The sequence below is a fragment of the Symphalangus syndactylus genome, chromosome 12 (genome assembly GCF_028878055.3).
Source record: "Symphalangus syndactylus isolate Jambi chromosome 12, NHGRI_mSymSyn1-v2.1_pri, whole genome shotgun sequence".
Lineage (NCBI taxonomy): Eukaryota > Metazoa > Chordata > Mammalia > Primates > Hylobatidae > Symphalangus > Symphalangus syndactylus.
In genome coordinates this window covers 101633003-101658038 of record NC_072441.2, presented here as the reverse complement: position 1 = coordinate 101658038, position 25036 = coordinate 101633003, and the positions used below count along the sequence as shown (strand labels likewise).

The 25036-nt window shown below is 38.1% G+C and overlaps 2 protein-coding genes, 1 long non-coding RNA gene and 1 pseudogene across 11 annotated transcripts in view; 3 read left to right on the top strand and 1 right to left on the bottom strand.

The window, feature by feature from the left end:
• Positions 1 to 7475, top strand: part of ANKRD45 (ankyrin repeat domain 45) — a 73630-nt gene extending 66155 nt beyond the window's left edge. For all 5 annotated transcript variants that reach the window (XM_063627377.1, XM_063627379.1, XM_063627380.1 and 2 more), the window contains one exon: positions 3190 to 7475. In XM_063627377.1, the coding sequence (XP_063483447.1) occupies positions 3190 to 3260 (71 nt within the window). In that variant the 3' untranslated portion in view covers positions 3261 to 7475. The remainder of the gene's footprint in view (positions 1 to 3189) is intronic.
• Positions 1 to 25036, bottom strand: part of LOC134734566 (uncharacterized) — a 129815-nt gene that overhangs the window by 10527 nt on the left and 94252 nt on the right. For 4 of the 5 annotated variants that reach the window (XR_010117653.1, XR_010117654.1, XR_010117655.1 and 1 more), the window contains one exon: positions 10541 to 10718. This is a non-coding gene — a long non-coding RNA (uncharacterized lncRNA). Of the gene's footprint in view, positions 1 to 10540; positions 10719 to 25036 lie in introns of those variants that run through there. The other variant, XR_010117657.1, reaches the window with a different exon arrangement.
• Positions 10443 to 25036, top strand: part of SLC9C2 (solute carrier family 9 member C2 (putative)) — a 103692-nt gene continuing 89098 nt past the window's right edge. The window contains exons 1-4 of the mRNA XM_063627325.1: positions 10443 to 10543; positions 11640 to 11845; positions 13276 to 13376; positions 15462 to 15590. Of these exons, the coding sequence (XP_063483395.1) occupies positions 11719 to 11845; positions 13276 to 13376; positions 15462 to 15590 (357 nt within the window). The 5' untranslated portion in view covers positions 10443 to 10543; positions 11640 to 11718. The remainder of the gene's footprint in view (positions 10544 to 11639; positions 11846 to 13275; positions 13377 to 15461; positions 15591 to 25036) is intronic.
• On the top strand, positions 15881 to 16444 carry LOC134734795 (large ribosomal subunit protein eL21-like; annotated as a pseudogene).

Sequence of the window (25036 nt, the reverse complement as noted above, 5' to 3'; positions counted from 1 at the left end):
AATTCAGTGGTTTTCAGTATATTCACAAAGTTGTGTAATTATCACCCTTATCTAACTTTCGAGTTTTACCTCTCTGAAAAGAAACCCTATAGCTATTAGCAGTCACTTCCTATTCTTCCCTTCCTCAAGCCCTGGCAACCACTAATCTACTTTCTGTCTCTATGGATTTGCCTTCTCTGAACATTTTTTTTTAACTTTTTTTTTCTGGGGGCAGGGCAGGTTGGGTTAGGATGGCTGCCCTCTGGACCTGCCCCTGAACATTTTATAAATGAAATAATATAGTATGTGTGGCCTTTCATGGTGGCCTCTCTCACTTGGCATAATATTTTTAAGGTTCATCCATGTGGTAACATGTATCAGTACTTCATTCTGCTTTATGGCTAAATAATATTCCATTTTGTGGGTACAAATTTATTCTTTTTTTTTTTTTTTGAGATGGAGTCTCGCTCTGTTGCCCAGGCTGGAGTGTGGTGGCGCAATCTCGGCTTACTGCAAGCCCTGCCTCCTGGGTTCATGCCATTCTCCTGGCTCAGCCTCCTGAGTAGCTGGGATTACAGGCGCCTGCCACCATGCTCGGCTAATTTTTTGTATTTTTAGTAGAGACGGGGTTTCACCATGTTAGCCAGGATGGTCTTGATCTCTTGACCTTGTGATCCACCTGCCTCGGCCTCCCAAAGTGCTGGGATTACAGGTATGAGCCATTGTGCCCGGCCCAAATTTAATCTATTTATCAATTGATGGACATTTGGGTTTCCACTCTTTTGACTATAGATAATGCTGCAATGAACTGTATGAAAATTTTTGTGTGGTCACATGTTTTCCTTTTTCTTTGGTATATTGCTGAGTTATAAACTGATTTCCATTTTATATTCCAACCAGCAGTACATGAAGATTCAAATTTATCCACATCTTTGTCAGTATTTGTCATTGTCTTTTTTGAAAAAATTAGCCATCCTAGTGGGTATGAAGTGGTATCTTAATGTATTCTGATTTGCATTTCCCAAATTACTAACAATTTTAAGCATCTTTTCATGCTTGCTGGCCATTTCTATATTTTCTCTGGAGAAGTATCTATGTGAATTACTTGCCCATTTTTGTTTTTTTCTTTTCCTTGTCATTAAAGGGAAGAAACTTTTCCTTCCTTCCTTCCGTCTTTCCTTCCTCCCTCTCTCTCTTTTCTTTCTTTCATTTTAAGATAGGCTCTCACTCTGTTGCCCAGGCTGCAGTGCAGTGGCACAGTTACAGCTCACTGCAGCCTCAACCTCCCTGGGCCCAAGCGATCCTCACACCTCAGCCTCTGAAGTAGCTGGGAGTACATGGGTATGCCACCACACCTGGCTAATTTTTCTACATTTTGTAGAGACAGGGTTTTGCCATATTGCCCAGGCTGGTCTCAAACTCCTGGGCTCAAGTGATCTACTCGCCTCAGCCTCCCAAAGTGCTGGAATTACAGGTGTGAGCCACCACACCTGCCCTTGCCACCTGTAGATTGGATTGTCTTTTTATTTTTTAGTTATATGAGCTCTTTATGTATTCTGGATACAAGTCTCTCATCAGAAATATGATTCTATTTCCTCCCATTCTCTGGATTGTCTTGTCATTTTCTTAATTATGTTTTGGAACACAAAAAACTTTATTTGGATTGAGTTCAATTTATCTGTTTTTCCTTTGTTGCTTCTGCTGTGTCATACCTAAGAAACCATTGCCAATCCAAGGTCACCAAGATTTAATTCTATGTTTTCTTCTAAGAGTTTTGTAGTTTTAGCACTAATGTTTGGTTCTGTGATATGTTTTGAGATATATATTTTTATAGTGTGTGTGTATGTGTGTGTGTGTGTGTGTGTGTATATATATATGTATTGGGCCATAGGGGTCCAATTTAATTCTTCTGCATGTGGATAATCAGTACCTAAGATTTTTATGTTTATCAAAAAGGAGTTGTGGATTTTTAAAGGTTAAGACACTTAACCTAGTCCAGATATTACAGTATGACAGAATGTTTCTTGTCATCTAGAACTAATATGAATCCTATGATCTGTTGAGCACACACATAGCACTCTCCTAGGAGCCTACCACTTAGTTTGTGAGTAGAACATACCTGAAAAGATAATCTAAGTGCTCCATATGATCAGAGAAGCCTAAGTATAAAGATAAAGCATCATGAAGAAAGGAGAGTTTCCTGAGAGGATGGGTAGCCAGTGTGAAAGCACAATATTATGATCAAAAGTGGAAATGTGGGAAATAAGGAAGTGGCCAGTACCCATGTGGCTGATTGTAGTTGAATCTGTGTCAAGGTACAGTAGAAATGTAGAAAATAGAGTTATTGCAAAGTTAACATGTGATCACTTTATTAAAACTACTAAATTGTAAACGTAGAAGTTTTGGCTTTATTTTTTGGGCAGTGGGATGCCATTTAAAGGCTTTGGAGTGAGAGAGAAGAGAGATTAAGTAGGGGAGGATAATCTGGCCTTGTTTGCAAAATGGATTGGAGGGAGAGGAGACTAGAGAAAGTGAGTATAGTTTAGGAGTGAGATAATTAAGACCTGAATTTTTTTTTGGTTTTTAAGATTTTGTGATTGCTTAATTTGTTTTTCAATTACAATTATTTTCTTTAGAGACAGGGTCTTGCTATGTTACCCAGGCTGAACTTGAATTCCTGGGTTCAAACAGTCCTCCTGCCTCAGCCTCCTAAGTAGCTGGGACTATTGGATATACAGTTATTCCCACCTCTTCACCAGTACCATTAACCTGGCCCAACAATCCCCCCTCCTTCCCTTCTCACCTGTGAAGATTTGCCTCTCTCCCCCAACCCCCTATATCACATGTTCTCTAAGCACCTTCATATCACAGAATGTTAGATCTGGATGGAACCTCTGAAATGAACCCTGACTTTGCAGTGAAGAAAGTGAAGACAAGAGAGGTTTAGCGGTTTATTCAAAGTTATTCTCATCAATGGCAGAACTAGGGACGATAATATTGATTATATGAGAAATGTGACCTCACAGCTTTAAATATAATGAACAGGAGAGACTATCTGAATGACATACCAACAACACTAGGGTTGAATTAGTAGCTGGTTCAGCCTGGGACAATCTAATTTATTCCATGCTTATTGTCTTAAAAACTGGCTTCATTTTGTTTCATATTGCAAACTAATTAAATGTAACTTTAAAATCTGTTTTCTTTCAGGTCAAGTGAAAAGTGCCAAATCTATAACAAGCCATGACCAGAAGAGAAGTCAAGATGATACCTCCCACTGAACATATGCTCTGTAAAAGGCCACATTTTCTTCTAGTATCTGAAAGGCAAACCTATTCGTGCCATTTGAAATCGAGAAAACAGATGTGGGTTTCTTTAAATACAACATTACATCACCCTTGTTTTGTTTGGCCTGTTCAGCATGCTTATGTCTGGACTCTGGCCTCGCCTCTGCTCCTCCAAGCACAGCCCCATGTGAGTTTCACGTGCTCCTTCAGGAAAGCACTTGGGTATAAATCATTCACGAAGACCATGTGGAGGCTTTAAGAACTACCCAAAGAATCTAATAATTTTCTGTGTAATTGAGGCATTCCATATAAAAGGACATATTTGGCTATTTCCAGAGAAAAAAATTTGTTCTTCCTGTCTAAAAAGGAAATCTTATGGAATGACACTTGGAACAAGGAAATATTAAGACTGGCTTGGATTAGGAGCCTCTGGGTACAACTATCACTTTTTATATCCAAAATTAAAATTCACCAGTGAGGTGGGGTATACCTCTGAGTAAAACCCCTCTTTATCTTTGACCTCCTTCTATCTATAAATTAATAAACACAAATCTGTATAGTTTTTAGAAGAGTTCTCCTATAAGGCTGGCAATACAGATATTGTAACTGGACTGAAGGCCATTTCCCCTCCCATTCTGTTTTATATTTCCTAGGTTTTAAGTATGATAGTTGGTTTCATATTGGTGGTTTGGAAAGCTTTTTTTCTAGCTTATTTAATCAGGCGCCTCAACCTTCTCTTACGTTGTGACTTTATGGAAAAGTTTTACAGAAAAGAAAATGGTTTTTGAAAAGCACGTATTGTTTGTTCTTATGACTTTCTCTTCTTTGTCCTGTTCTGAAAGCTAGTTTTCCCTTATGGGGAGAAGGAAAAGGAATGGGTAATTCAGTAATACTTTGTCAGTTGACATTTATTTAACCATGGTTTTGAGATAACCCTATTTTAAATGTCTCCCAAAGTTTTAAGTTTTTTATCCTTTTAATGTATGAGCAATTCAGTTTCAGTTTTTTAAAGCAAAAGAACACTGCAATAACTTTCACCCACCTTTTTGGCCGACCCAGTGGGAGTTTATGGAGCAGTACAAAGAAGACCTGTGTTTGCTCCTTTTTCTTTTTTTCCTTCCTTCTCCCTTTTCCCTTCCCTTCCCCTTCTCCTTCCTTTCTCTTCCATTTCCTTCCCTTCCCCTTCCTCTCCCTTCCCCTCCCTTCCCCTCCCTTCCCCTCCCTTCCCCTCCCTTCCCCTCCCTTCCCCTCCCTTCCCCTCCCTTCCTCTCCCTTCCCCTCCCTTCCTCTCCCTTCCCCTCCCTTCCTCTCCCTTCCCCTCCCTTCTTCTCCCTTCCCCTCCCTTCCTCTCCCTTCCCCTCCCTTCCTCTCCCTTCCTCTCCCCTCCCCTCCCCCTCCTCTTCTCTTTCCTCCTCCTCTTCCCTCTCCTCCTCCTTCTTCTTCCTCTCTTATCTCTCTGTCTCCACTCCCCCCAACCCAACCCCTTCTTGACAGGGTCTCCCTCTCCTGCCCAGGCTGGAATGCAGTGGAGTTATCATGATCATAGCTCACTGTAACCTGTAACTCTGTACTCAAGTGATCCTCCCACCATGCTTGGGTAATTAAAAAATAAACATTTGCAGGCTGGGTGCTGGCTCACACCTGTAATCCAAGCACTTTGGGAGGCTGAGGCAGGTAGATCACCTGAGGTCAGCGGTTTGAGACAAGCCTGGCCAACATGGTGAAACCCTGTCTCTACTAAAAATACAAAAATTTAGCTGTATGTGGTGGCATGCGCCTGTAATCCCAGTGACTTGGGAGGCTGAGGCAGGAGAATCACCTGAGCCTGGGAGGTGGAGGTTGCAGTGAGCCGAGATTGCACCACTGCATTCCAGCCTGGATGACAGAGCGAGACTCCATCTCAAAAAAATAATAATAAAAACAAATAAACATTTGCAGAGATAGAGTCTTGCTACGTTTCCCAGGCTGGTCTTTGAGTTCCTGGCCTCAAGCATTCCTCCTGACTTGGCCTCCCAAAGTCCTGGGATTACAGCTGTGAACCACTATGCCTAGCCCATTTTCTTAATACAGTATATTGTGCAAAGACCAGTGTCCTTAAGGACTGCAATAATTTAGGAAAAGTCCAGGTGCCATTTTTGTCCTTTCTACTCTAACTCTACATTTTCTGAGCTTGGATTTTGAATACAACATTACTTTCCAGGAGTGTGTTCCAAATTGGGGAGGGATTCCTGGATTCTTACTTCAAAGATTTCTAAATTAGACCAAGGCATTTCTGGAGACCCCTTAGTATAAAACAAACCTATTTTTCCTCTTTATTAATCTTTCAATCCTTATCCTCAAACTTTTTATAGCTTTTGATACATTTGCTGATGCTATTTTTAAACTCCTTGTGTTGGCACTTTTATGCCAATTATGATTCCTCTACTCTCTTAAAACTGCTTTTCTAACTCCTTCACCAGTTCCTCTTCTTCCTCTTGCCCCCAGTTGTGGGAATTTCTCAAAATTCAATCGTAACCTTTGGTAAAGCAATCTGTAATTCTCTATTCCGTGACCTTCCCTGTCACCAGTATTATGAAGAATGAGTCTTTCCCTGTTTAGGGCACCCATAATGCTAATAGCCTCATACTGTATTCTACTTAATTGTTCACAGGTTTGTCTTTCTGTGTGAATTGTAAGCTTTTTGAGGGTAGGGATTTTGTTCTTTTTTTATACCTAAAAAGTCCATAAAATAGTAAGTTAGTAAATAACTGAATGAATTATCTTTTAGTAATAATACCTTATACATAGAACTCATTACCTCTTCATTAATTTATAGAGCTTGTGCACCTTTATAAAAATGACTCCCAACACTTACCTCCATATCTTGCCCCATTTTAACTCCTACTCCTCTAGCAGATAAGCCACACATATATCCAACATTGTAACTCTATGCCTGATTTCTCCTCCGACCTTCTATTTTCTAAGCCTTCACCTTGAATGTCACTTTACTTTCTGGCATGTGAACCAAGTGATTACCAACAGATTCCTGGATCTCATGTCAAAGATTCCTTTGATGTGAGAATCTGAACATTTATTTATATCTATATATTTACAATTTTAGTCCATTTTGAGGGTTATAGTATCTCTTGTTACATATTGTTGCATTGAATTATAGATATATTCATAGGAGACTTTAAATGCCCTTAGGCTTTGAGTTTGAGCTGTTACATAGATAGCTGCATGGCTTTTTCTGAACATCCACAAAGTAATTACTATTCAAAGTGCATACTAATAAATCAATGAAGCTGCCATATTATTTGGGAAGTAGTCAATCAAAGGCTAAATTCAATGTTATGATAACTTTTAGGCAGTAGTTCTTTAGACTTCTGTATTTAATTGAACAGAAAAAATGTAAAAAAATAAGGGGAGGAGATTGATAGGACATCATGAATAAAACAACTACTATCTACTGTCACTATCATTTAACAAGAGACATTTTAACACCAGAAAAGGGAGGAGATCTCAGTGTAGGGCTCTACCCTTTAAGTTAAATAAATTGTTTTATTATAGATCTTTATGTTGTATTTATTTTTCTTATTTTGTCACATATGATGGAACTTTTGTCATGAATCAGAACTGGCCTGTGGTCCAGCCTTTGAGAACTACTGCTCTGGACTAAGTAGATTGCTATTTAGATTAACATGATGCCCCCAGATTGTAAAGGACTGACAGTTGCCCCCATGTTCAATCTAATATGTGGTAGATTGTATTTTCCAGGATGGCCACATCTCCCTTCCCACGTGCTCTTACAATATGGTCATGACATTCCTCGCATAGACAGATGTGTCTCTGTTCTTTCCTCTTGAATCTGGGCAGGCTCATCACTACAGTGGAAGTGATTCTATGTGATTTCTGAGACTAGATCATAAAAGGTGATGAGGCCTCTGCCTAACTAGGGGAAATGCTTTCTCTTGAGATGCTCACTCTTGACCAGCCTATAGAGAGAGCCACAGGGAGGAACTGAGGCCCCAGCCCACAGCCTTGGTTAAGCTCCAGCCTGCAGTCATCCCCAACTTGCCAGCCATATAAGTGAGCCATCTTTGAAGCAGATCCTCCAGTCAAGCCAGCCCAGCTGATGCTGTATGGAGTGGAGACAAGCCTTCTGTGCTGAGCCATGCAAAAAATTGCAGATTTGTGAACGAAATAAATGATTGTTATTGTTTTAAGCTACTCAGTTTTGTGTTTGTTACTTAACAATATATAATTCACAAATTGTATAACTTGGAAGTGAGAAATTGACATAACAAAACCTAAAATACGTGGCATTGTCTTTGGGACTAGATGGTAGAGGACAGAAAGGCTTGGAGGAGGGTGTGAGTGAAAGCTACAGGCCTTCAAGTACAATATTAGCAGAAGCCCTAGGGCCTTCTAGGAGGCTATTGGTGAGTTTATAGTAAAGAGAGGAAAATGTTATTGGAAGCTGGAGAAACCCTTGTTAGGAGATGGTGGGTAAGTTTGGCCACATTTTGTCTAAGGAACGAACTCTATGACCCTGCTAAGGATATTTCCAGACTGAGTGTGGCTTCTACTAAATGAGAGGAGAGAGAGAAACTGAGAAGGAACATTTCAGCTTTCAAATAAATTTTAGGATTTAGAAGATATAGAAAAGAGCCAGTGCTCACTGGCTTTGAAAATAAAATTGCTTTTCAATCCTATCCTTTCTAGATGGCAAAAAGTTCTCCACCTAAGGAATGGTTTCTGGGAAAAGATAAAATCCATGGTGGAATTATAAAGTCATTTGTTAAGAATTCAGAAATATCTAAGGTAGTGCCTCATAGAACCTTTCAGACTTTAGGTGGGCTTTCTCCATGCAGCTGGGAAGGTGGCCTCCAGCTGCTCTGAGGGGTCATCATCACAACTATACCTAAGTGGAGAGAGAAGAGCTGTCTCCCAATAATGGAACCTCCCTACCTAGGGAACCATCTAATTGGTGTTGTCTGAGTCCGTGCCCACTCCTGAACCAATTATAATGTTAGGAGGATGGGAAACTGACTAACCCCCCTATGTTTTGTGTCTATCTCAATTAAATAGTATTGTCTCTTTTCAGAAGATGGAGTTGGGAGAAAACACTGGGCAGCCTCTCAGCACTGAACTCCCCAAACTGACCAGAATCTGCTTCAGCTGGATTTATTAAAAATGGTGAAATATAACTTTATTTATTTATTTTTTTAAAAAAGCTCCATGAGAAAGGATAAAAAATTTGATCACCTCTATATTTTAGTTATGTGTTTTCTTTAGCTTTCAGAACTATGTGTAAGCTAACTGACTTTATGGATTTCCTCCAAGTTTTCTTGAAGTATGAGGATTTTTCTAAAGGCCATGGGGAATCTGAACTTCGAAACTTAAATTCAACCTACAGGAGTCTTAGCTGCAGGGCTTAGGTGAACCGAGTGAGCCTGAGGGGACAGCAGTAGGATAGGAACTAGGCAGAACCTGGAAGGGCATTACTCAAACTGAGTACTGCTGAGATCAGTTTGACTAAAGAGAGAGTCAAACTTAATTTTGAGAGGAATCAAGGTGACAGCCAGTATAGATAAGGTGAAGATCAGAACGGGAGGGTAGTGAACTTGGTAATGAGGTGAGTTAAGTAAAGGCAAAAGAGGGAAGAGTAAGGAATGGGGCTCTTAGGAGAGGGCCTGTGAATAAGACAATTATTTTTTAACATAGTCCTTGGCATTATAGTAGGGATAAGCTCAGTGGCTTAAAAGAACCACATCAGTTTGTACAAAAAAGGAAGTCATAAAGAATATTTTAGGAGCTAGTATGTGGGCACCAATGTTGCTTGTCACAGTCATAGAGCTGTTGATTAGAATTGTGTTTAGTCTGAAGTAGGAATTGAGACTCACTTGCCAGAGGTTTCTTGATACATAGTGAAGGTGTAATCTTACTGCTGTGATGTTCTCCTTGGTGCCCTTGGGAAGATGATGTGCAGCAACCTTGATGAGTGTGGTATAGGAATGAGAGAGTATAATTTGTCACAAAACAACTCTTCCTTGAAAGTAACCCACCCATTGATGATTATTGTTCATTTGTTTAATATTTATACTGTATTTGTTTTTAGTAATTATATTTGAGGCAAGAAGTATATAAGTTAGGCATCATGGAATTTGGGATGCATTTGTCCTCCCATGAAGAATGGGTAACATTGTTTCTTCAAATTAAGGACTGGAAACCAATGATGGATAGGAGTTAGGAAAATGGGAGTGAGAAACATTGAAAAGGAAGGAGAGGTAGAAAAATAAAATGAAACAGTATGGCTGAAAAAGAATTAGAGAGGAGACAAGACTGTTTTGAAGAGGGTTAGGGCTGAGCTAGATGGTGTTGGCATAAGAAACATAGAGTAAATATTAAAAATATAGAAGGAAATTCTGTCTACATTAATATCTATGACCATTTCAGCTATTATGTTGTTTTGGGACAATCAAAGATGGGAGAGACCGAACAGAATGAGTTCAGGAAAGGTCTTTATGAAAAGGTGATCACCTGGCTCAGTAGGACTAGCGTCCAGGAAAGTCTGAGCCCTGGATAAAGAAAGCAGCCACCTTTTAAGCAGTCAGTGGCCAGGAGCTACATGATGCAGGAAGCATACTCACAGAAGTGAGAACAAAGGCAGTTGATCGGTCTTTTACATTTATCTATACTACATGTTCCACATCCCTGGGAAACCATGTTTCTGTTTTAACCTTGTAAGGTGAAACAGGAACTCCCTGAGCCTCAAGGAATGTGAAACTAGCAAGTACAGATAAAGCTTGCTGAGCACAGAAGGAAAAACAGGCTGTTAGTATTCTTCTCTAACTTAGACTACGGGGGAGCTACACTACACTTAGCTTTTGAAGGGAAAAGTAAAAAATTGTTGGTTGTCTTTGATTATACTTGTAAAACTCATGAATTCATTCTACAATGTCAGCAAAAAAAAAAAAAAAAAATCAGTTAAAACAGTTGTGGGTACCTACATAACTTGAGTGTTAAAAAATGAAAGCTTCCCCAGAACTAGATCACTTGGCTTCTTCTGGATTGGGGGTGGGGATAATGTAGGCAGCCAATCAGAACGAAAGCAGGCTGGCAGGAAACCAATGAGAAGTAGGCATGGAAATGGATTTTGGTGTGATATCAGTTGGTAGTACTGTCCCTGGCAAACAGACGCATAACTGTGCATTGTTTTTTGGGAATTTGAGAGCCTTCATCTCAATTTCAACTTTAAAGCAGCTTAATCTTTAAGGAACATATCGCTGATCTGGGTAATTTGTAGAACTTAATTTGAGGGTCATTACACATGAGGATAGCAGGAGTTGAAGATGCCAGGGACCTGAAGGGCTACTGGCGGGACAGGTGAAGTGATTTGAAGATGTAGCATTTTGAATCTCTTTCTGGCCCATCCTCTGCTTCACACCAGAATCACTGTGACCTGTAGACCTGCAAAACAAAGGACCAAAGATAAGCCTTAAATATAATTGGAGATACTTGAGGAACCTCTAGGATTTTTAGATTAAGGCTAGCTACAAGGAAAAATAAAACAGAACAAATCTTTCTCAGGACCACTGCATAGATTTGCACAGGTTACATCCTACACAGAGCACCAGCCGAGGTAGGATACTGGGGCTGAAATCCAGCCTGGTAGTCACATGCCAAGCCATGTGCCTTGTTGACAGGCTTCATTGCTCTGAGGAAGGGGGCCTTTTTCTAATTCACTCAAAGGCATCGTATGATCAAACCTCAACCTTGGTCTTTTCCTTTATTTTTAGGTTATTCACCCTTATCCTCACTCCCAACCTTAACTGGTGTGACTCAACTTTGACTTTGTTTTCCATTTGCCATCTTTTATTGGAAGGGTGCTGAGAGAAGAAAAAGATATATTAGAGCTGGAGTGGTAAAATGGAATTCCAGAATGATTTATACCCACAGAGAAGGGGGAGCATAACATTTATCCTTGCTTCTTCCCCCTCAAATAGTTCAGCCCATCAGATATTTTTGGACAGCGTATCTGGTGCCACATACTATGTGCACAGCCTTAAGGAAAGTTTGGGCCCTGGCCTTTGAGAAACTCACTGTCCAATGGGGAAAGCAAGCACATTACTATATCATTACAATGGTAAGTGCACCTATCAATGCACCCCCTCTCCCATATACATGTAACAGTACAGGGAGTAAACACTAACACTGCTGTTAGTGTTCCTATAAAATGATCTTGTAGCAAGAGGTAGGACAAGAGGTATTAATGTGTGCCCTGTGACAAGAAGAGACATATCAGATCTGAGTGTGGCACAATCTTAGGTAGAAAGGGTATGGATAAATTGGGTCTTGGTAGGTCTCATGTTCTTTTTGCATGCTATACAGGTTAGCGTGCAGAAGTGAAAGTGTCAATAATAACCAAACCACTCCATCAAGTTAGGTCTGGGGAAAAGCAGCAGCAAAAATGAGTTCTTACTTCTGGGCACAAAATGAAAGTAACAGACCTGATTTACTCTGCGGGCAGCCAGCTGACTACCTTGTTGAAGAGAAACATTTCACAGCGCTTGTATGTTTCATTGTTGTTTTGGGAGGTAGGTGGTTGTTTTTGAAACTCATCTTTCCTCTGCCCTGTGAACCTTTTGTCAATGCAGAAAGCCATCACAACTACATAACATCAAAAGAAGGGGCCCATTGAAACAATAAGACATGAGTCAATCTCGCTTCATTTAATTATAAGTAGTGTCTATTCTGTATTCCTGTGTTCAGTAACATTTGCTGAGCATGGTAGTGTGGTAGACATGTAAGAAGAATAACTTAACTTCAAGAAGCCCTCTCATGGGAGAGATTGGCAAACACATAATTACTATGCAATGTGTTTAGTATAACTATAAAGGTGTGGTCAAGATTCTCTGCTCACAAGGAGGAGGAAGAGCTGTATACTGCCTGCCTGGTCAGACCTAACCTGACAAAAATATCTGAGATGAGGGGAGGACAATGGGAGCAAACACACAAATAGAGCCAGGCATACAATTCATGATTTACATAACTGATGTCATTCATTTTGTCCATTTTATTATGGCTTTTGGTGTGATCTCTCTTCAGGGAAGATAAATAACCCATCCCAACCCCAAGAAGAAAATTAGGAAAGGCTTCACAAATAAGGACCTCTTAAACAGTGATTAAGAATTCAACAGGTATAGAGAATGATATTCATACAGATCAAGTAACATATACAACACACAGATGCTTTAGTCCACAATTCAACACTAGGGATTAGGAAAAAGGAAAAATAGCTGCTTTAAAATCCTTTCTGGAACTAGGAATACTATACAGAAACAAATATGTATAAACTCCTTCAATTTAACCCATTGTATCAAGGAGTGAAATTGCTTTCTTTGGGAATCTTTAATATACTCACTAATGACCTTGGTCCCTTTTGATATCACAAGGTGCTGATGACCATGGACTAGCTCTATATCCTTTATAGAGACAAATGCTCCAGTAGTAAAGAGCATTGCAGAAAGAGTGTAAAAAACATATCTTTATCTGGTCTTACCTGTAAGAAGTACAGATGCTCCTTGATTATCAGGTTGTGTCCTAATAAACCCATCATAAGTTTAAAATATTGTAAGTTGAAATGCATTTAATACAATTAACCTGCTGAACATCATAACTGAGCCTAGCCTACCTTAAAAGCTCTCATAACACTTATATTCACCTACAGTCAGGGAAAATCATCTAACACAAAGTCTATTTTATAATAAAGTGTTGACTATCTCATGTAATTTTGCAAATATTGTACTAAACGTGAAAAACAGAATAGTTATATGAGTACTCAAAGTACAGTTTCTACCAAATGTGTATCACTTTTGCACCATCCCAAAGTAAGTCAAGCCACATCGTTAAATATTAATTGAATACAGAAGGTCTCGACTTACTTTGGGATGGTGCAAAAGTGATACACATTTGGTAGAAACTGTACTTCGAGTACTCATACAACTATTCTGTTTTTCACATTTAGGGCTTTTGAAGATGTGTTTAAAGAATTCTGAAGTCATTGTTTTGACGATTCTTTCTCTATCAGGATTCGTGATAGGACAGATGGCCTACAGTTCTGTTGAGGTACTGTATGTACAATAAATTAGAGAATAAATTAAAGGAAAAAATGCCAAAAATAAAGTCCACTCCCATCTCATCCCTAAATGCATGGAATGTTTTTTCTTATGGGAACAGCTACTCAAAAAATTGTATCTGGTATTAAAAAATTTGGAAAATAAAAACCAATTAGGGAAACTTCAAAAAAGCAGTAATAAGAGGAAAATGTGGCCAGGTGCAGTAGCTGACGCTTGTTATCCCAGCCCTTTGGGAGGCTGAGGTGGGTGGATCACTTGAGGCCAGGAGTTTGAGACCAGCCTGGCCAACATGGCGAAATCCCATCTCTACTAAAAATACAAAAATTAGCTGGGAGGGGTGGCCCATGCCTGTAATCCTAGTGACTTATGAGGCTGAGGCATGAGAATCTCTTGAACGGAGGAGACGGAGGTTGCAGTGAGCTGACATCACACCACTACACTCCAGCCTGGGCATCAGAGCAAGACTGTCAAAAAGAAAAAGAAAAAAAAAACCAAGGAAAAAACAAGGAAAGAAAGCAAGGAAAGACTATCCTGGCTAACACGGTGAAACCCTGTCTCTACTAAAAAATACAAAAAGTTAGCCAGGTGTGGTGGTCGGCACCTGTAGTCCCAGCTACTCGGGAGGCTGAGGCAGGAGAATGGCGTGAACCCAGGAGACGGAGCTTGCAGTGAGCCAAGATCGCACCACTGCACTCCGGCCTGGGCGACAGAGCAAGACTCCGTCTCAAAAAAAAAAAAAAGCAAGGAAAATGTGTTTGCGTTCTTGGGCTCATCATCTGCTTCTGGAGCCTTGCTCTGGCTTCCTTCCCCTGCACATATGGCTTCTTCCCTGCTGTTGCCTTATAAAAGTTCTGCTTATAGGCTGAGGCAGGAGAATGGCGTGAACCCGGGAGGTGGAGCTTGCAGTGAGCTGAGATCTCGCCACTGCACTCCAGCCTGGGTGACAGAGCGAGACTCTGTCTCAAAAAACAACAAAAAAGGGCTGCTTATAAAAGACCTGCTTATAAAAGGCAGCAGTTATGTTCATCATGAGGCATGGTCACTGCCAGATTCAATGTAAAACATGCTTCATAGCTTCATGTAATATATACCGTAGATACAAGGAAACATTCATTCATTTATTAACCTAGTATTAACTTCTGATTTCAACTGCATAGCAGTGTGATCGATAATAATTTGCCTCCACTCATTCCTTTATTTTTTAAAAATGGAGATAGTGCTTGTACCCATCTAGGATTGTAAACGCTTCTTCCTAATCTTCTGAAATACCACCACCACTACTAGCTGACATCTTCAGAGTGTTTACTAAGTGCCAGGCTCTCTTTTAAGTGCTTTGTATTTATTACTTTATTAGCTTATTAACCCTTGAGTTAATTTATTCACTCTCACAGCAACCCATTGAAAGCAGATACTCTATTTCCATTTTACAGATGAGCAAACTGAGGTATAGGGAGGTGAAGTAATGAAAGTTAAACTATTGATTGGGAGAAAATAAAATTTTTAGGAGGGAATATTTATAGCACTTCAATCATTATTGTTGTATTTTCCATTTATCTGTGTACAACCTTCATGATTTATGTCTTAGGTATACAATCTACTATTTGCTATGAATTATTTTTCTCTACTGACTCACTTAAAGATTTAAAAATCCTAAGCCAATGTTTGTGAAACAAGTACCTGTTCAAGATTCTTTCCCTCATCTAAAGCAAATTGAAATAAACATCTAACAGTCAAATTAAAAAATACTTACCTGTGAATCACCAAAAATATTTTCTGATATCACCAATAGTAGGGATACCACTTTTGAAAATACTGATTGCACACCACAAGCAGTGTTTGTGTAGCCCAAAACCACTAAATTCTCTGGTGAATAGAGGTCTATATAGGTAACCTATCTGGATGGCTAGATCAAGAAATCTACCACAGGACCCTTAGGACTGCCCTTGTAGATACTCTCTCATTAGCTGTAAACTGAAAGATTCTAAAATTTATATTGATCGACATAGCATCAACCTAATTTCTAATACTTGGAAATGGTAGCAAACTAATTTCTTGTTTGCCTTTGTTACTTTAGGTGCACCAAATTGTCTACCCTCTTCTAAGAACATCAAGTTTTTCACTTTATTCTTACTTTTCACCTTTAATTATATTTATGGTTGCTTTGGATGTAGAATTTTATGCACTCAAGAAAATATTTTGGCAGGTAAGAACACATTTAAAACAAAGTACGATCAATTCTTGCTTATGCATGTTGATAGAGAATATGGCTGCTGATATAGATGATTAATAATTCACAAAATCTCATATTTTGTTTGTTTTGCCCTCTACATTCTATAGAACTACTAACTAAAAAGAATTGAAGGGAGAGGAAAGGAATTAGTATTTGCTGAGTGACCATTGTGACTAGGCATGCTCAGTGTAAATATCAGAGTAAGTATCATTTCCATATTGCATATGAGCAAACTGAAGCTTAGAGGTCACAAACAAGGATAATAAATGTCGCCTTTCGGCTGGAACCGCCATCTTCCAGTAATTCACCAAAATGACAAACACAAAGGGAAAGAGGAGAGGCACCCGATATATATTCTCTAGGCCTTTTAGAAAACATGGAGTTGTTCCTTTGGCCACGTATATGCGAATCTATAAGAAAGGTGATATTGTAGACATCAAGGGAATGGGTACTGTTCAAAAAGGAATGCCCCACAAGTGTTACCATGGCAAAACTGGAAGAGTCTACAATGTTACCCAGCATGCTGTTGGCATTGTTGTAAACAAACGAGTTAAGGGCAAGATTCTTGCCAAGAGAATTAATGTGCGTATTGAGCACATTAAGCACTCTAAGAGCTGAGATAGCTTCCTGAAACGCATGAAGGAAAATCATCAGAAAAAGAAAGAAGCCAAAGAGAAAGGTACCTGGGTTCAACTAAAGCGCCAGCCTGCTCTACCCAGAGAAGCACACTTTGTGAGAACCAATGGGAAGGAGCCTGAGCTGCTGGAACCTATTCCCTATGAATTCATGGCATAATAGGTGTTAAAATAAATAAATAAATAAAGGACCTCTGGGCTGTTAAAAAAAAAAAAAAAAAAAAGGATAATAAATGTCAGAATCTGGATTCTAGTCCCCCATCTGACTTAATCTCAACTGTTTCTGTAGATTTGCCCATTTTCCCTGCAAAGATTGTTACTTGTGACTTCTCTCTTTTTTTCTTAATCATGCCTGTTGTACTGTTTTATTTCTTTTTTCAGAGAACATTTTATTTTGGTTTTATTCTGTTCTTTCTAACATCTTGAATTAATATTTGATTCATTTTTAGCTTTTTTTGTTTTCTGTGTGCATTTAAGGTTTTAAATTTTCTTTTTAGTGGTATGCCACATGTTTTGGTTTTTAGTGTACTCATCACCATCCAGTTCTACATTTTCTTATGCTTTTTGACCCATTAATTATTTACAAATTGTTTTGAATTTTCCAAATATGGTGTTTTATTATTATTTCTCTTATCACACTGTGATCAGAGAATGTGTTTGATATATCAATTCTTTGATTTGTGAAGATTTGCTTTGTAGGCTTGTACATGATTTTTTTAAAATGTTGTGCTATAAAAATGTATGTTCTCTAATTATTGAGCGTAGGGGTCTAAATTTGTTCAGTAGATTGTTTTATTATGAAGTTCAATCTTCTATGTTTTTCCCAATATTATTTTTCAGTTCAATTTAACAAGTTTCCACTATCACTGTGGATTTATCAATTTCTCCTTGCAATTATGTCAGTTTTTACTTTATACAAATAGAGGTTGTTATTGTCTACAAGTATTGCTATTTTTCCCAGTTAATTTTTTTGTTATTATTTAGTTACCTTTTATCCCAAATAATGCTTTTTGCCTTAAATCAATTTTATCTGTAAAATTGACTATAGTTACATCAGCTTTATTTTGGTATTTGCCTGCTACAATTTTTCCATCCTTTCGTTTTCAACATTTTGGTATGTTTTTAACAGTATACAGTTGGATTTTTTTTTTTATTTTATACAGGTTGATAATTTCTGCTTCTTTTAAAAAACTAGTCCATTAGTATTTATTGTAATTAAAAATAGATTTAGAAGAGAAAAGATTTGAACAGATTTGAGACACCAAGGAAGATATATGGATGGAATAAAAGCACTTGGAAAGACGCTCAACATCCTAAGTCATTAGAGAAATACATACTAAAACCACAATGAGATACCACTATGTACCTATTGGAATAGCAACAACAAACCTGTTAATGCCAAGTGCTGGTGAAGGTATGAAGACAATGAACCTTGCATACATTGTTGGTAATAATGCAAAATGGTACAACCACTTTGGGAAACAGTTTGGGAGTTTCTTATAAAGTTAAATATATACTTGCCACATGACTCACCAATCTCACTCCTATGTATTTACCCAAGAGACATGAAAACTTATGTTTACAAAACCTCTATATGAATCTGTATAGCAGCTTTATTTATAATCTCAAATGTCTGGAAACAAACATTCTTCAACTGGTGAATGAATAAACAAATTGTGGAACATCTTACAGTGAAATATTACTCAGCAATAAAAAAGGAATGGAGTATCGATAGGCACAACAAGGAAGAATTTAAAATGCATTGTGCTAAGAGAAATAAGCCAGCCTCCAAGGGGTACATACAAATTATAAAATTACATTCATAGACCTTCTAAAAATGGCAAAACTATAGGTCTGGAGAACATCATTGATTGCTAGGGAATGGGGATGGGGAAAAGAATTGACTACAAAGATATAACATGAGGAAATTTTTGGGAGTGATGTATCTGTTTTGTTTCTTAGTTGTGGTGTGATTACATAACTGTATGCATTTATCAAAACTCATATAACTGTACACCAAGAGTAGATTTTACTGTTTATAAATTGAAAATAAAGTTTTTAAAAGAAATATATTTTGACTTTTTCTCACATATTATTTCATCCTTTTATTTACCATGCTTTTTCTCATTCTTCCTTTTCTCAATTAATTGAATTCAGTTTTCTTTAACCCCTTTGTTCCTTCTACTAATTTAAAAATTTTATGTTCTATTTTTTGGTGGCAGGCATTTCTGGATGCTTATCCGATATGCAGTCTCCCTCTCTTTCTCATTAACAGAAACCTAAAATTTTTCGTTTGGTACGGCAATAGGCCTATGTAAAATATCATATTTCCAAGCATCCCTAACAACTTTGGTACCCTAAGAAGATAGTTTGGCCAATAAAAAGTGTACAAAAGTTTGCTGAATAGGCTTCTAGAAAGCCCTTAATAAGGGGGTCAAGTCAGCTGGCATGTGCTTTTTGCTCTTTGCTTTACTTCTCTTTCTGCCTGGAGCCCTCCAGTGGGCTAGAATGAGTATCCATCTTGAGATTGTGAAGTGGTAAACATGAGAACAGGCACTACATATGATTGAACATAAAGAGAAAAAAAGAGCCTGGGTCCTTAAGAGCACTGGGAGCCAACATGCTAACATAAGGCTGTGTATTCTGGATTTAGGATTACCTGAGGTACAGTGGCTCATGCCTGTAATCCCAGCACTTTGGGAGGCCAAGGCAAGCAGATCATGAGGTCAGGTTTAGTAGAAACCCCGTTTCTACTAAAAATACAAAAAATTAGCCAGGCATGGTGGCATGCACCTGTAATCCCAGCTACTTGGGAGGCTGAGGCAGCAGAATCACTTGAACCTGGGAGACAGAGGTTGCAGTGAGCCAAGATTGCGCCATTGCACTCCAGCCTGGGCAACAGAGCGAGACTCTGTCTCAAAAACAAAAAACAAAAAACCAAAATCTCCATTTATTGACACTATAAGTGCTCTTTTCTGTTAAATGCAGTCAAAATTGCTGTATTCCTAAATACAATTCTCTTACTGGTTTCATACCTTTTAAAAATCTTAAATTTTAATAATTACATTTGATTTAACAAGTCTAAAGTTAAATATCTCTACCTTCCTCCAAATAATGCAGGAACTTCAGAATACTTTAATTATCCTTTCTCATCTTATATTTTATTACATTATTGACCTAATACTACCATCCCTGAAATTAGTCATTATCATTATTATTGCGATTGTAATGTTTTAGGTACCAGTGCTTCTCTACACTCATCTACATGCTTATCAATTTCCATTTCTTTGCTCACTGCTCCTTCTTGCATCCAACTCCATCCTTCTGGATTCAGCTTTGCTCTAGCAGCTTTTTAAAAATTGTGTTTTTAAATTGACTAATAATTGTACATAGTTATGGAATACATAGTGATCTTTCAATATATATAATGTATAATGATCAGATCAGGGTAATTAGCATATTTATCATCTGAAACATTATTTCTTCATGTAGGGAACATTCAATGTCTTCCTTCTAGCTATGTGAAACTATATAATATATTGCTGTTAACTATAGTCATCCTGCAGTGTTATAGAACACTAGAACTTACTCCTATCTAGCTGTGATTTTGTGTCCTTTTCATTAAAGGTCTGTGAGTAGTCATCTTTTTTCATTTAGTGGTCTTTGTTTCTCTGAAAATGTATCTGTTTTGTCTCAATTTGAATAATACCTGAGCCTAATTGTTGCTTTTGAGACAACTGCTATCAATCTAATTGTCATTCTTCTGTAAGTACCTGTCTTTTCTTTCTTTTCAGATTGTCTCTTTTTCTTTGGTGTTCTGTACAGTAGTTACCTTTTATCCACCATTTCACTTTCCATGGTTTCAGTTATCCAAGGTTTCAGTTACTTGTGGTCAACTATGGTTTGAAAATATTAAATGTGGTCTCTAAGAACTTGCTTTATGAATCTAGGTGCTCCTGTGTTGGGTACATATATATTTAGGATAGTTAGGTCTTCTTGTTGAATTGAACCCTTTACCATTATGTAATGCCCTTCTTTGTCTTTTTTGATCTTTGTTGGCTTAAAGTCTGTTTTGTCTAAAATTAGGGTAACAGCCCCTGCATTTTTCTGATTTCCATTTGCATGGTAGATTTTCCTCCATTACTTTATTTTGAGTCTATGGGTGTCATTCCATGCGAGATAGGTTTCTTGAAGACAGCATACCATTGGGTCTTGGTTTTTAATCTAGCTTGTCACTCTGTGCCTTTTAAATAGGGCATTTAGTCCATTTACATTGAAGGTTATTATTATTATTATTATTATTATTATTTTATTATTATTTTGAGACAGAGTCTCACTCCACTGTCCAGGCTAGAGTGCAGTGGCACAATCTCAGCTCACTGCAACCTCCACCTCCCAGGTTCAAATGATTCTCCTGCCTCAGCCTCCTGAGTAGCTGGGATTACAGGAGCACACCACCACGCCTGGCTAATTTTTTGTATTTTTAGTAGAGACGGGGTTTTACCATGTTGGCCAGGCTGGTCTCAAACTCCTGACCTCATGATCCACCTGCCTCGGCTTCCCAAAGTGCTGGGATTACAGGCATGAGCCACCGTGCCAGGCCAAGGTTATTATTGATATATGTGGATTTGATCCTGTCATTGTGTTGTTAACTGTTTATTATGCTGACTTGTTTGTGAGGTTGCTTTATAGTGTCACTGATCTGTGTACTTAAGTGTGTTTTTGTATATGCTGGTGACAGTCTTTCCTTTCCATATTTAGTGCTCCATTCAAGATCTCTTGTAAGGTGGGTCTGGTGGTAATGAACTCCCTCAGCATTTGCTTATCTGAAAAGGATCTTATTTTTCCTTTGCTTAGGAAGTTTAGTTTGGCTGGGTAGGAAATTCTTGCTTGAAGATGTTTTTCTTTAAGAATGTTGAATACAGGCTCCTGATCTCTACTGTCTTGTAGGGTTTGTGCTGAGAGGTCCACTGTTAGCCTGATGGGGTTCCCTTTGTAGATGAGGCATCCAAATAGGAAGAGAGGAAGTCAAACCATCCCTCTTTGCAGAAACATTATTCTATCTCTAGAAAACCCCATAATCTCAGCCCCAAATCTCCTTCAGCTGATAAATAACTTCAGCAAAGTTGCAGGATATGAAATCAATGTATAAAATCATTAGCACTGCAATACACCAAGAACAGCCAAGCTGAGAGCCAAATTAGGAATGCAATCTCATTCACGATTGACACAAAAGACTAAAATATCTAGAATACAGCTTACCAGGGAGGTGAAAGATCTCTACAATGAGAACTACAAAACACTGCTAAAAGTAATCAGAGAAGACACAAACAAATGGAAAAACATTCCATGCTCATGGATAGAAAGAATCAGTATCATTAAAATGGCCATACTACCCAAAGCAATTTACAGATTCAATGCTATTTCTATCAAACTGCCGAAGATGTTCTTCACAGAACTAGAGAAAAACTATTTTAAAAAGAAAATGTGGCACATATACGCCATGGAATACTATGCAGCCATAAAAAATGATGAGTTCATGTCCTTTGTAGGGACATGGATGAAACTGGAAATCGTCATTCTTAGTAAACTATTACAAGGACAAAAACCCAAACACCGCATGTTCTCACTCATAGGTGGGAATTGAACAATGAGAACACATGGACACAGGAAGGAGAACACCACACTCCGGGGACTGTTGTGGGGTGGGGGAGGGGGGAGGGATAGCATTGGGAGATATACCTAATGCTAAATGACGAGCTAATGGGTGCAGCACACCAACATGGCACATGGATACATATGTAACAAACCTGCACACTGTGCACATGTACCCTAAAACTTAAAGTATAACAATAATAAAGGAAAAAAAATTCATGTGGAACCAAAAAAGACCCCAAATAGCCAAAGCAATCCTAAGCAAAAATAACAAAGCTGGAGGCATCACATTATCCAACTTCAAACTGTACTACAGGACTACAGTAATCCAAACAGCATGGTACAAAAACAGACACATAGACCAATGGAACAGAATACAGAGCCCAGAAATAAGGCTGCACACCTAAAACCATCTGATCTTCAACAAAGCTGATAAAAACAAACAATGGATAAAGGACTCCCTAGTCAATTAATTGTGCTTGGATAGCTGGCTAGCCATATGCAGAAGGTTGAAATTGGACCCCTTTCTTACATCATATACAAAAATCAACTCAAGATGGATTAAAGATTTAAACATAAAACCTAAAACTATAAAAACCATGGAAGATAAGCTAGGAAATACCATTCTGGACGTAGGAACAAGCAAAGATTTCATAATGAAACATGCCAAAGGCAATTGCAACAAAAGCAAAAATTAACAAATAGGATTTAATTAAACTTAAGAGCTTATGTACAGCAAAAGAAACTATCAACAGAGGAAACAGCCTATAGAATAGGATAAAATATTTGCAAACTATGCATGTGACAAAGGTCTAATATCTAGCATCTATAAGGAATTTAGACAAATTTACAAGAAAACAACTCCATTAAAAAGTGGGCAAAGGATAAAAACAGACACCCTTCAAAGGAAGACATACTTGGAGCCAACGAGCATATGAAAAAAAGCTCAACATCACTGATAATAGAGATATGCAAATCAAAACCACAATGAGATACTATCTCACACCAGTCAGAATGACTGTTATTAAAAAGTCAAAAAATAACAGATATTGTCGAGGTTCCAGAAAAAAGGGAATACTTATACAATCTTGGTGGGAGTGTAAATTAGTTCAACCACTGTGGAAAGCAGTGTGGCGATTCCTCAAAGAGCTAAAAATAGAACTACCATTCAACCCATCAATCCCATTACGGGGTATATACCCAAAGGACTATAAATTATTCTGCCATAAAGACACATGCACATGAATATTCATTGCAGCACTAGTCACAATAGCAAAGATATGGAATCAACTTAAATGCCCATCAATGCCAGATTGTATAAAGAAAATGTACATATTTGCCATGGAATACTGTGCAGCCATAAAAAAGAATGAGATCATGTCTTTTGCGGGAACATGGATGGAGCTGGAGGCTATTATCCTTACCAAACTAATGCAGTAACAGAAAACCAAATACTGCATGCTCTCACTTATAAGTGGAAGCTAAATGGTGAGAACTCATGGACACAAAGAGGGGACAACAGACACTGGGGCCTACTTGAGGGTTCAGAAAAAATAACTATTTTATACTAGGCTTAGTACCTGGGTGATGAAAAAATCTGCACAACAAACCCCCATGACACAAGTTTACCTATATAACAAACCTACACATGTACCCCTGAACCTAAAATAAAAGAAAGAAAATATTAAGTGAAAAATTCCAGAAAAATTCATGAGTTTTAAATTGTGTGCCTTTCTGAGTAGTGTGATAAAATCTTGTGCCATTTTACTCTGTCTTGCCCAGGAAGTGAATCATCCCTTTGGCCAGCATATCCACTGTGTATACATTATCTCCTGCCCATTAGTCACTTAGTAGCCATCTCCATTATCAGAGAGAACATACAGTATCACAGTGCTTGTGTTCATATAACCCTTATTTTACTTTATAATAGCTCCAAAGTGGAAGAGTAGTGATGCTGTCATATGATTATACTTGTTCTATTTGATTATTAGTTATTGTTGTTAATCTTTTACTGTGCCTAATTTATAAATTAAACATTATCATAGATATATATGTATTTAAAAAAACCATAGTATATATAGGGTTGGGTACTATCGTGGTTTTAGGCATCCACTGGGGTCTTGGAGCATATCCCTTGCAGATAAAGGAGGACTATTTTAGTTTCACTGTGATGTTTCTGGGTGTTAGTATCTTTTTATTTATACATGTTAAGACTTCTTATGGTTACTAAATCTGAGAATTAATATATTTCATCAATTCTAACCACATTTCGGCTATTATCTTTTAAATATTTTCTATACTGTTATTTCTTTTTTTTTTTTTTTTTGAGATGGAGTCTCACTCTGTTGCCCAAGCTGGAGTGCCATGGCACAATCTTAGCTCACTGTGACCTCCGCTTCCTGGGTTCAAGCAATTCTTCTGCCTCAGCTTCCTGAGCAGCTGGGATTACAGGCATCCGCCACCACACCTGGCTAATTTTTGCATTTTTGGTAGAGACAGGGTTTCGCCATGTTGGCCAGGCTGGTTTGGAACTCCTAACCTCAGAAGATCTGCTCGCCTGGGCCCCCCAGAGTGCTAGGATTATAGGAGTGAGCTGCCACGCCAGGCTTGTTATTTCATTCTTAAATTCCCATTAGTTGTAGATTTTCCATCATATTCTCCATGATTTTAAATTCTCTGTCTTTTATCTTTCGGTGCTGTATTGTATGTAATTTCCTCAAATTTAGCTTCCCATTTACTACTTTATCTTTAACAATATCTAACTTACTGCTAGGCTTAATTGAATCATAAACATTTTTAACCTTTATTCTTTTCCAATATACGCATTTAATGTTATAAGTTTCCCTTTAAGCACTGCTTTAATTGCATCCCTCTAGTTTTGATGCCTTATTTTCTTTATGATTCAGCGAAAATATTTAAAAACTTGGACAAAATGGGAAATTCCTAAAAATATGTAATTTGCCAAAATTTACACTAGAAATTCTTTTTATTTATTTATATATCTATTTTTGTTTTTAGACAGAGTCTAGCTCTGTCACCCAGGATGGAGTACAGTGGCATGATTACCCCTCACTCCAGCCTCGACCTCCTGGGCTCAAGTGATCCTCCCATCTCAGCTTCTGGAATAGC